The sequence below is a fragment of the Drosophila hydei genome, unplaced genomic scaffold (assembly GCF_003285905.1).
Source record: "Drosophila hydei strain 15085-1641.00,03,60 unplaced genomic scaffold, DhydRS2 tig00008139-arrow-pilon, whole genome shotgun sequence".
NCBI classification, from domain to species: Eukaryota; Metazoa; Arthropoda; class Insecta; order Diptera; family Drosophilidae; genus Drosophila; species Drosophila hydei.
The window spans coordinates 42,755-55,153 of record NW_022045847.1 but is presented as its reverse complement, the minus strand read 5'-3'; the positions used below and the strand labels follow the sequence as shown (position 1 = coordinate 55,153).

The following is a 12,399-nucleotide window of genomic DNA, read 5'->3' as shown; positions in this document are numbered from 1 at the left end:
CTTCAGTGGACTTAAGGAAAACCAACTTTCTTTCAATAGCCACAGATCTTTAGAGTAATTCTATTTTCCAGTTGCTTATGTGCTTAAGTATATGCACACACAGATACAGGAACCTGACAAAGTCTGCCAAACCTAACTTCCAAAATATTAGTTGTTGGCAGTGGCCGGAAGTCAACAGGAATGTTGGCTGTACTATTGATATACCTATATAACTGACTACTTCCTTGCGAAATAATATTGAAATAATTTAGCCCCGTGTTACATCTGGATATATGTATTACTTCTCAGTATATTGTTACCTCACAAATTTGCCTTAGATTTATTGTGCATGTTCCTGTAATGAATGCAGAGATTTTGTATATTTTAGCTTTTGGATTTTGAAATCGAGAGAGAGATTAAATGGCTTAAATTGCGATCATTCTGATATTGCATATGGCATACAAGAAAATATATTTCAAGGATTATGTCTGTAGCTGATGGACATGTGGAAATCGATACTTTTATAAACACAAAGAGGTGGATAGACTTGTTGTCCTAGATAAGAAGATAAATGACCAAACAATTAACCATGAATATATTACCCCATATTACCCCTGAAGGACGTGTGAAAAAACGATTGTTTGTACCAATATCAAGTCATAGCCTGTGTCGCTGGCATTAGGGATAGTGGATTTTGTTTAAGGCGGTGCAATGTTGACAAACTCAAAGCAAAGTCGAAGTGATCTGAGTATGTGGGGACCTGAATCCTCTTCTTTTAAATGTCCCGTGGAATCCGATTTGTCCGTTCAAGTCAAGTTCTCGTGCTCTTCATGTAAAGTCGTCTTTGCTTTCTTTTTATTAGTGCTATTTCGCCTCATTGAACGGGGAAAAATATTAAATCTAATCCTCTTTCCGTTAATTATTTTCATTACCTTAAGCCTTATTTAATCTTAGTAACCTGTGATCGGGACTTCAGTTCTCTCAATTCCATCATGAGTTCCAATTCCATCTGTAGCTCTCATAAGAAAGCTATAGTCGAAACTCTGCGCTGTTAAATATTCTCCATAGTTATTGGAAGTATGATTGTTAGAATTTCTATATTTTCAGAGCTGTCAAATTGGGATATAAATTGTCACTTACAGTTAATGGATGACTAACTGACGGATAGACTTATTGTATGTGCGGGAGCTATCACAGTGGATCCCAGGTGATCCACAATTTTTCAGAAATTATGTTTTATTTTGTAAAGTGTAGGATTCTTTCATATTTAAAGGTATACGTTTGGGTTCAGGAAATCGTGGATTGAGGATTGCTTAAATGTATTTGGGAGTGATAGGGAGCTGCTTAATATAATTTGGAATGTTTGTTCCTTGAGCACTGATGAGATGATTTTTGTTCTAAATTTTCCAGGTGAAGGAGTTAAGTCTGTCAGAGATAGATTCTTTATATATTCTTGATCATATTTATTGTTGTGTTTCAATCCAAAATAAGTTAGAAGATCTGATAGTTTGACTTCTACACGGGAAAGCATAATGAATTTTATTCTTCAGTAAGTCATGATGTATGAAAATATAAATTTCGACCGATTAATTGGCAATCAAAAAGCCTTAGGATTTAGGATTAAGGATGAATTGGAAACACTCCAATTGGAAAGACTTAACGTGTTAAGCCTCCAAGTGGAACACCTGTAAATGGAACGACGTACAGTGGAAAGATTCTACAATATACTAATTGAGATAGATGACCAGGTGCTTATAGTTAGACAAGAAAATCAAGAACACGACCGACCTAATCCACTACACAAAGTCATGGGTCCATTCCTTCGGCCTCAATACCTCAAAGTGAAATAATTCAAGGCTGACAATAGAAAACCACAGTTGACAGGCTAAATACCCTTTGAGGCAGCAGCAGAACATGAAAGTAAGGATGGTCCAGAAGGACAGTCTTAAATATACAAAAAATTGTACTTCTTCCATTAAAGGAAAAAAAGGACATGTATTTGTTGACGGGATCCTTCCTATTGGTAGTTTTTCTAACACGAAAAGCGTACAAATTAACACGGGAAACCTTCATACTATCACGAAACAGAATCGCCTTACGATTTCAAAATATAATACTGGCAATTTCGCTTTGGAAATAAAGATAGCTAATTCAGCAGTTTTCGACTGCTGCAGCATGAAATAAATTGTTAACGAGCGTTCTACTAATGTCAGCATAGCGTCCATAATAGAATAGTTTGGTACATATTGTAAACGAGCGCGCTACTAATGTCAGCATAGCGTCCATCACAGAATTGTTTAGTATTAAGCTTTGAATGTAAGAACAACGTTAGAGAATGCAGGAAAGATGACGGCCTTCCACAATGGCAGCGTTGCTTTTTCTTCACGTGGACGTGGACACAGTGCACTATTGGTCACAGCTCACAGCTCTAATACCTTGATACCATCAGAATTGTGGTCGATGGTATCAACACAATCAATGAGCAGTCCGCTACGATGCAGGAGACGAACGACACAAATAACTCATCACTGACCTGAATGCCACGACCTTCAAATGTTTTCGCTAGTAAATATCAGGGATAATCAAGAGGTGTTCAGTCTCCAATATATACATAGACTGAGCTCCGAAACTGGCACTACAACAAATCGAATCTCTTGTCGTGACCGGTTATCGGGAAAATACAGACGGAGACCAATAACCCGAAGAGTGCCAGGGACGACCCTTATTTAACAAGGCAGTCTAAAGACAAGTCCTACTTTAAAAATTGTATCGAATAATCGTATAACTGCTATAATCGAACTTAAAGGAAACTGTAATAAATATTAATATTAAATTTGATCAAAAAATGGTTTTCTTTGTTAGACTACGCACTTTCAAGCCCAACAAGAATTTGACAGGCATCAGTTACAGGTTGTCTTTATAGCTATTTCGGGACTCACCCCGTCAATCACCAGAAGGCTTCTCAATTGGGTATATGATATATAGCATATGGCTTCAAGTTGTCTTCCATATCAGGACATAATTTTTTAAATTTAAGTTAGCACTTGGGTTTTTAAATTATTGAAGGCATTTGAATATTAAGGAGTCAGTTGCGTCCGACTGCAACGTCGTCCTAATTGCCTCCAAATGTAAATTTAAATGAAGTATTTAAAAGACAAAAAGCAAAAAGAATTTTTATTTAAGACAACAATGTTTGTCGACAGATCTTGTGAGAGACTAAAGAAAACCTTGGGGAATGCTTCCGGGCTATTAGCTTCATATTTTGTTGACATATTTCAGATAAAAACGATTATAAGAAGTAAGTCTACATGTAAAAACTAACTATGCAACTATCAACATAATTATATTTAATTATTATAGCTTTGGCAGCCTCGACCTTCGGGTAAAATAATTTTAAGATAGTTGTGGATTTCTAAGAATGCGAAAAATTTTAAAATGTGCAGCATTACTAAAACGTTTTACTCGGGCGACACTGACTGTATAATACTCGTACAGATGAACTACTCATTTTAGAATCAACATTCTCTGATTTTCTACGCCACCATTCGTATATAATAATGGTATATAATAACGGTATTAGGTGATCCAACTGACTTTATTTTATTCCATACTTTAAGTCTCTTGTTTTAATAGGAATGAAATGCTTTGCGTATATACGTATAGCCGATCGGTCAGCCTGACGGACAATCTATAAAAAATCAAAAATTGTATTGTGCTGTAAATATATCACACTTGATAGTTGCCGAATTAATTTTATTCTTATATTTTACTGAAAAAATCTTATTCAAAATTCCAAGCATTTTAAATTTTTATTTTGCAACATATGGCTATATAAAAAATGTTAAGAAATAATGTAAATGATTATATAGCAGTTTGAAAATAGATAGCTTTAAATGCAGATAGTGAATAAGTCACAAAAAGGTTCTTATGCATGCTTGACTCTTTTATCCCGATTTTTAGAGTCATCTTATTTTAATGCTTTGTCCCACAAAGTTCTCATTAGTATAAATACACAAATTAATTTTTTAGCTTTTTAATATTGAATTAATAAATTAAAATTAAAGCAAAAGAAATAAATAAATATCATCAGGTTATATTTTAAATAAAAAATATAATTTAAGTTTCATATATTGGCATATTGTGTGATCGTAGGATATTTAGAAGTCCAATTTATTTTTATTTTTAGACCGCTTTATATTCAATATTGTTGATCTGAAAATATATATTCTCTGATCCATCTATATATACAAACTTTCTTGAAGGATTTAAATAAATAGTTTACTTAAATAAATACAATGGTTAGAATTTTATTATCCGAGATAATAATCACTGAGGTCCTTATTTGTACGATAGAAAACTGGACGAGAGTTGCGCGCTTGCAGGGTACGATAATTATTACGAATTAGATTTCCATTCGAGTCCTGGAGTATCCATAGTTTAGATATATCTGATAGGGATATGGGCAGCGGCTGAGCAAACACTGTCCAAGTAACAGCCTCGTTGCATTCAGGTGTGGTCAATGAACCCTTATAGGTGTAGAAGTCACTCGTATTCAAATCACCCAGCAACTGACCCAGGGTCATAGAGCCAGGCAGCTCCACTTCAGAGCCATATTCGACTATGGCTGGCACAGCACTGAATAGCTTCCTAAGGCCTGGATACCTGTTGTTCGGATTCTTAAAAATTTCAGATGCGATTTTAATAACTTGATTCCATGAAAATATTTTCACCAGCAACTCACTCTGACTATCTTAAACATAACGCCCAGCACAGCGACTCCATCGATATAATTTAGGGCTTCTGTAACATCGTTATAGCGCGTATTACGATGCACAATGTGCATTTCGACATCGTATCGCTTTCTGTTTATTACATGCTCAGATCCACGGGACACAGGTGACCCCCAATGGAAGTGGACCCCCTCGGCCACATATTGTCCTTTGAGCAGGCCGCCGGAGATAAAAGGCCTTTGACCATTCCTTGTGTTTGGTATAGTCATATCGACTGCAATTTGATAAATCGCATCAATAATATGATTTATATCAGATACACATTATATATGTATATAATGTATAGAATAGTATGCATATAGTATTAGTATATTAATTTAAACCTACCCGTGTATCCTTTGTTGACCAATGTCAGCGGTTCATTCAGTCTGACGTCGTAATTGCCAAAATACATTCGCGGCAGCGGCACAATCAGTGACTATATAAAAGGGAAAGCAGTAAACGAAGTCTTTAGACTGTGTACAGCCCATACCATCTTACATATGGTAATGATAATAGTGAAAACTAGCTTCCAATTGTGAACAATTTGAAGTAAATTGGATCATTCGGAAGTAAGCTCTAGAAATGTGCCCATTTATCAAATTATCAGCTGTCTACGCTTGTGACGGAAACAACAGGTTTTATGTATTATGTGCTGTAATATATTGCACTCATAGTCTAGCTTTTGTATGTAATCTCATTTGCTTAAGGCCTTCCGATCTTTATTTCTTATTACTATGTGTTATTAATTATGAAGTAAGAATGTTGCTAGAGTGTGGATATTACAGAGTCGTTCACGATGTGACAAGAGTAAATTGAGGTGCAATGTCCGTCGGTGCGTTATACAGGTCAAGATCTAATATATATACATATGATATATATATCAATATATATCAATACTATACTCAAGTATACCGCAGGCACATAGAACTATACGACGTCTGTTGACCTCTACAGAAGAACCAAAAATTGTCGACGCCTACTTGGTGCGTATCAGATTGATAATTTTTATAAAATTGGATATATGTGTTTAGACGAATTATATAGATATGTTTGTTGATGAATTACTATTGAGCTCATCTATTTCCTAGAATAAATTAAGATGTTTTCACAGAGTAAGCGTGAACCGTCTTATTTTAAACAGTTTCTAGAACACATATCCAATAATCTATATATATCCGTTAAGGCCATGGAAAGTCAAGTCTCTGTGAAACGAAGCGAACTTTTGCTGTCTGAATGGGGAAACCCGGCTAACTTATTTTTACTTTCTGAACTCTTTCTAAAATTATTAAATACTCTTCAGGTATAAATTGATTAATTGACACATTGACAGATTAACTTACACTATCGACAGAGAGCTTGATGGGTGTTTGACGAAAGCCGGTCGCACATATTCCTTGCCAATCAGCACCGTTTTGATCATAATTCCAATCTGTGTTTTCAGAGCTTCCGTCTAAAAATGAGAAAAAATTATTATGAGAATGCTAGTGGCTAAAACTGTATTCATTAGTTTTCACTTTTATTCATGAGGCCTGTCATTTTTCTCTTTTTCAACAAATTGGAATTTTTTTCGCACAATGTCCAAATTGAATGAATGTTAAAACTAATCATTTATATATGTAAATAATTTCATTTATAATCGTCATTTTTCGACAGCCTTGCCATGGCTTTCAACCTATTACCGTTTGGCGAATATTGATACGCGAGTGGCAGCAAGAAGAACAGTTTCTGAAACAGATTTACCCCCATGTTAGTTTTTCTTTCTCTGTAAAATATATTTTATATTTGTGTTGTTTTCTCTCTTGTCTTTTTGGAACTACTGCACCCTTGGCTACTGCGGTTACCGCTGAAGCACAACTGAAGCGGCTCTGGAAACGCAACGAAACTTTTATACCCGAGCAAAGACAAACCACGATGCGTTAGCTGAGTGCTATTTCCAGCAATATGTAATTGGGCAGCTCAGTAAAGATCTGCAAAGACTGAATGCGCAAGCTCAGTGAAAATATTTGTGTACGTTAAGTTTTGATTATATTAAGAGTAACTAGTATAGCTTCTCTATATTTGATGACAATTAAAATCATAGGCTAATCTTGGTTAAATGTCAAACGATTAGCTGTCTAACTGCCCTCTCTTCTCTATCATACAATAAAATAAATTCGTCACAAAATTAGGAGACTAGCATAGAAATAGTCTCTAGTAGTATCTCACAGATGAATGCAGCTAATGTGAAAAGTAATTCATATAAAGAAATCTGGAAACTAAATTTGTTTCAACAGAAAAACACTTGTGATATCAAATATATCTTAGCACATTTGTCGGCGCATACAAGATCAGTCAGGGTGTTCAATCTTCGATGTGTCGGAACTATCTGTTCTTTCAGGCATTTCGTTCAATTCAGAAATCGGGTGAGAGCATATGCATGTGTATATAACTATTGTATGTATGTCAAATATATAATCATTATTTGGATTTGGTTTCATTATAATTTACCTTTGATTTGTAGATATTAAACTAGCATTTGTATATTATGTGTATTTTATTCATAGAATAATTTTAGCATTCTCTCACTTAGAATATATGAAAAATAACTTTCTCTAGTTACTAATATAAATTTACATACATTTATTGTGCACGTCCATTCTGGCCGTGGCATCAAACATCTTCTGTAGATATTTCAGCAGTCTTATATTTTAAGTGTGCAGATCAAACAAGATTTCACACTTAAGCCAGATTGATCTTCTTACGACAGATTCGTCAAAACATTCCACGCAAAGGTCAGATAACATCAATAGCATCAACAATTGTTTGTCCCTTCAATCGCATTCAAGACTTATAAAAATATTTTCATATCATGGAAATTTACCTCGCCCACTCTCTTTATCTTTTTTTTTTGTTTATTCAACAGTGGAATTAATTGAATGTTTCATTCTTGTTTCAGCATTGTTTCTGCACGTTAAAAACGTATCAAATATTAGAAAATGTACATAACCGTTAACGGAATTAAAATCAGATTTCAATTCAATTTAATTGTGGTTGAGTGACATTATGTGCACATATATATTATTTGTTGTTCATATATATTATTTGTTAGTTTATTTGTTTCGTCAATATCATATTGCACTTTCTTATTATCGATAATAATCGATCCGCTCACATTTATTTTAGATCATTATTTGACCTTTAGTAACAATCAATTTTATTGCCTCGATTGCACAGATCGCAATACCTCGCCCACTACTCAAAAAAAAAATTGGTTTCAAATATAAGTAGGCAATTCGACTTTTTCATATTCACACAGTTGGACATCATAAGAATATAATATTTGTGACTATTGTATTTTTTGTTTTTAAACATATAGGAAGGGGAGTAGGTTTTCCCTAGTCAGGCACTCCCGAGTCTTACTTAGTATCTATGTATAGTCTTTGAATATAGTTAATTGAAACTCCATATCATATTGATAAGTCGCACATCCACCGGCATTTCTGATCATAGCAATGAAAGCTATTCTGGTGGCTTTTATTTTTACGGCAATGAAACATTGAAGAGAATATATAACATGGATATGAATTTATGAATTGAATGATAACCTCTTTGTTGTAGATATATTGTTATTCTACTGGGAACATAACAATGCGAATAACAATACAATTAAAATTATAAATATAAATACACACTAAGTAATGTAATGCATAATGTATCTGTTCTTATATTATTTGAGACTTTTTTGTTTGTCATCGGGAATATTTATAATTAATTTTTTGCAAATAATGCTTATTTATCATCATCAGCAAATACATTAGCTGTCGTATATAACTTTTAAAACAATAAAAATCACATATTTAGATGTGCATTCATGTTGTACTTTGACAGAGAACTGTCTGTAAGCTTGAAAATTATTCAATTTTAACTTAAAACCGTTATTTCATTCAATTTTAGAAATTTGCTTTCTTAGTCTATACAATTTTCATTATCAAATTACTAACTGCTGCTTAACTGCAATAACATTAACAATGCATTGCTAGTGAAACAAATTATATTTGTTGCTGTTAAAGCTCTGTTGCAAAGTAAATAAGTTTGTTGGGTCAGAAATCACCGACTGCATGAGAAACGAACTCGAACTGTCGCTCCATGCTTGCATCCACATCAAGCGTCTCGTCAATGAAGTGCATTTCGACATGTTCCTGAAACGCTTTGAATGAAACTTGGCTAGTGTACAACTTGCCGCACATGGGGCACGTTTTGTCGATGGCATCAGCCTTAAGCTTTTCTTGTATGAAGTTTAGGCGGGGAGCGGGCAACACTGCTGTTGTATGCCCATTGGTTGTGTCGAGCACTTGGCTTATTGTGTGCTCATTGTTGCTGTATCGCTTGGGCTCTGTGGGATCTTCAGTCTCTAAGCTTTTATCAGCCATTTCCGGCTTGTTGGCAGCCTTGCGAACACACTCCGGACACGGATGCACCGCTGTGGCATAATTAGATTAGATAAGAATAAAACTACATATTCTGCATTTGGTATAGATCGACAACTCACCAATACGAGTCTCCAGCTGTGAAAGGGCAGAATTAAGCTCTTGCTGTTGCTTCATTGCTTCACGGCGCAGATCCTGCAAGCCTTCCATACACTGCTTTGCATCGACATTGGTATCTAGTTCATTGACAGTGCTAGGGTCGTCCACATTCAGTCCACATGGATATCCCAATTCTACCTCGCTAGCATCAAATTCGTCCAGTGGGATCTCCTCTAAACTGACCTCTGTTTTCATCTTCTGACGTAGGTGTGGATTTGGCGAGTGCTGAGTAAATGTCTTAGAACGAATGAGGTTCTGATTGGCACCAATTGAAACTTTCCCTGTGCTTCGAGCATGTGCAGGAATGGCTACTTCATCGTCTTTCATTTCGTGTTGCTGGTCTTTGGAAATTTTTGATAGATGCGACCAAAGTCTGCGATTCTCATTAGACACCATGCTAATTTGATCCTCCAGCTGTTCCTTTTGGCGCTGTAATTCATGCAATTGCGAACGTAGCGATAGAACATCATTACTGCTATCTGTGTTCTCAAGAGTATTGCTATTGGCGACGGCTGCTGAGCCCTGAGTACCCTCACGCAAGCGTTGATTTTCCTCCTCCATGTTGGAAACACGTCGTTGCAATTGTATGCAGCGCTCTTTCATTGTCTGCAATGCCACTTGCAATGCGCAGTTCATTTTGTCACTGGAATTTGAACTGGTACTAGCTAAGGAATTTGATGAATTTTTTACACTTTTTGTCGTGTCCATAGTGAGTCTGTTAATAAACGCTCTTTATAATGTATGAAGGTAATCTCTAAAATATAGCAATATATCTTTATCGTAGCTTAGCTGTTTTCATTTTCTCAATTGCAATGACGAATAAGCATTTATCTATCGATATCTTATTTCGATGCAGTCACGGAGCTGTGAAATACGTGCTGCCAGACTGTTCGTATTTATTTTCTAATTAGATAAGAACGTTGATAAAAATGAATTATGAAAGTTTTCGCCATCCTTATATTATTTCATTAGGAGTATCTTGTTTACTTTGACAAATTTTACATATCTAAATAATACAAATTAATAAATATCACGATCAAATCAATACTTTCGGCTGTAATGTATTGAAATATCGCATCGCACAAGCACAGGGCTGTTAGTGCAAGACCCTCGACAGCTGTAATAATGTTGTTATGCGGCAAAAGCTTAGTTAATAATTTCTTTAAATATAAGAGAAAAGTATTTTCAAACTTTATTGTGACTAGTCGGCGGTGTAAGGGGACCACGCAGCAACCCAAGATATTGTTCTTTGGCACTGACAATTTTTCATTGCCAAGTTTAAAGAAATTGCACCTCAACAACTTTGACGTAAGCGTAGTAACATCTTTTAAGAGTCCCGCAAACTGTGTGCGCAGTTACGCCGAACAGCAAAAGCTTTCCCTATATCGATGGCCAATATCAGAGGAGCAATGTGCCGCCTACGAACTGGGTGTGGTAGTGTCGTTTGGACACCTGATCCCATTACATATTATAAATGCACTATCCCGCGGCATTATCAATGTTCATGCTAGCTTGTTACCCCGATGGCGCGGTGCTGCGCCCATAATGTATGCCATAATGCAAGGGGATGCTAAGACTGGTATTACCATTATGAAGATAGCGCCACATCAATTCGATATTGGTCCCGTAAGGAAAACCCCTGCTCCGATACATACTGTTTTGTTTAACTCACGTGGTTCAGCTTTCAGATATTAGCCCAACGGGAGATGCCTATTAGAAGTGATATATATATGCCAGAACTGCATGCTGCCTTGTCCCAATTGGGTTCCGAGTTGCTTGTCGACACGATGAATAACTTGGAAGACAGACTTTTAAACGCATATCCTCAAAACGATGCCGTTGCCACTTATGGTAAAAATATATATACTCATTTATTCAAGTAGTTCTTATCAACGGAATCTAATACAGCACCGAAGATTACGTCACAAATCACAGAGATTCGATGGTCACAGCAAACTTCTATGGAGCTGTTTGCACGGTATCGTGCACTTTATGGATTTAAAAATCTAACTACCTCCTTTCTGGGCAAAACTGTACAGCTGTTGGAGCTCAAGCCCCCTGTGCCCGCCGATGAATTACGATTGCCCGCGTCTACAATTCAAGTTCCGGGCTCCTTCTATTTTCATCGTCTTCGGAAATCGCTTCTAATCGGTTGTGCACAAGGAACCCAGCTGGAGGTGCTACAGCTGCGGGTCGAAGGCAAGAAGCCAATGAGCGCTCATGATTTCAACAATGGATTTCTTAAGCGGGCACAGACATTGCAGTTTACACAAAATAAACAAGTTATTTGTTAACAAATTAAACGCAGCGTTATTTTATTGATGATGTAAGGCGCAACCTAAGCCAGGTTGGACGGTTTAACTTCTTTGGTGTCTGAGGATTGCTGTGTCGATTTTTGTAACAAATTCTTAGTGAACCACATGGGACGTGGTTTTTTCATTTCCACTATGCGTTTGCCGGTAGCAACATCCGTCGCTTGGTCAGCCGTCTCGCCCTCATACAAGACTATCACTTCTTGCTCGACTGGCTCCAGACCCAACTGCGCTTGTATTTTATCCTGCATAAGCTGCGTTTCCTGTCGCACCTTGTCGTAGCAGTGAGCTGTCAAAAAAAAAAAAAAAAACAAAATTTACATAACTACAGCTGTGTTAAAAGAGCAATAAGACTTACGGCATAGAACGCCCAATTCATGATCGTGACCACAGTGCTGGCAGGAACGCAGATTTCTCTTCTGCTTCAAAGGCTTCCACACATACTCGGGATAACCAAATTTGCGATTTAAACGTTTTTCCACACTACGCCTGTGCTTTGGGACAGCCCATAGCATGCCATCACCAATGAGATCTCTCAGACTGAAATTCTGTGACGTTCTGTTCGTTGGGCAGTTAGGTTGATGCACTAAATAGGCCAAGGCGGGTGGGGGACCGCCGTGTGGCAAAAACAGCCGTTCCAAATGATTGACAAAGTTGGTAATTGATAAAAACAAATTACGAGACATGGCTAAGCTGAAATTGTACAAATAGATTTATGTAAATGTAGTGATGGGAGTCATCGAAATTTCAAGACGATATATCGCATCTGTA

At 36.4% G+C, this 12,399-nt stretch overlaps 4 protein-coding genes across 6 annotated transcripts; 1 reads left to right on the top strand and 3 right to left on the bottom strand.

The window, feature by feature from the left end:
- Positions 1-4,289: 4,289 nt before the first annotated feature.
- Positions 4,290-6,497, bottom strand: LOC111598608 (carbonic anhydrase 2). The gene is made up of 5 exons (XM_023313942.2): positions 6,431-6,497; positions 6,092-6,201; positions 5,097-5,187; positions 4,721-4,983; positions 4,290-4,655 (listed from the first exon to the last, which is right to left on the bottom strand). The coding sequence occupies exons 1-5, from the start codon at positions 6,495-6,497 to the stop codon at positions 4,290-4,292; spliced, it is 897 nt and encodes a 298-aa protein (XP_023169710.2).
- A 2,198-nt stretch (positions 6,498-8,695) lies between these two features.
- On the bottom strand, positions 8,696-10,218 carry LOC111598588 (protein spindle-F). The gene is made up of 2 exons (XM_023313901.2): positions 9,280-10,218; positions 8,696-9,210 (listed from the first exon to the last, which is right to left on the bottom strand). The coding sequence occupies exons 1-2, from the start codon at positions 10,022-10,024 to the stop codon at positions 8,831-8,833; spliced, it is 1,125 nt and encodes a 374-aa protein (XP_023169669.2). The 5' UTR covers positions 10,025-10,218; the 3' UTR covers positions 8,696-8,830.
- Positions 10,219-10,360: 142 nt separating this feature from the next.
- LOC111598589 (methionyl-tRNA formyltransferase, mitochondrial) lies at positions 10,361-11,646 on the top strand. Of its 3 annotated transcripts, none has more exons than XM_023313903.2 (3): positions 10,371-10,942; positions 11,005-11,167; positions 11,225-11,646. In XM_023313903.2, exons 1-3 carry the CDS (start codon positions 10,442-10,444, stop codon positions 11,608-11,610), a joined length of 1,050 nt encoding a protein of 349 aa, XP_023169671.2. In that variant the 5' UTR covers positions 10,371-10,441; the 3' UTR covers positions 11,611-11,646. The 3 variants fall into 3 exon arrangements, with proteins under 3 accessions (XP_023169672.2, XP_023169671.2, XP_023169673.2); XM_023313905.2 differs by having other exon boundaries at positions 10,869-10,942; positions 10,998-11,167; XM_023313904.2 differs by lacking the exon at positions 11,225-11,646 and having other exon boundaries at positions 10,361-10,942; positions 10,998-11,073.
- Positions 11,609-12,383, bottom strand: LOC111598590 (39S ribosomal protein L32, mitochondrial). The gene is made up of 2 exons (XM_023313906.2): positions 11,987-12,383; positions 11,609-11,917 (listed from the first exon to the last, which is right to left on the bottom strand). The coding sequence occupies exons 1-2, from the start codon at positions 12,312-12,314 to the stop codon at positions 11,655-11,657; spliced, it is 591 nt and encodes a 196-aa protein (XP_023169674.2). The 5' UTR covers positions 12,315-12,383; the 3' UTR covers positions 11,609-11,654.
- Between the last annotated feature and the right edge of the window lie 16 nt (positions 12,384-12,399).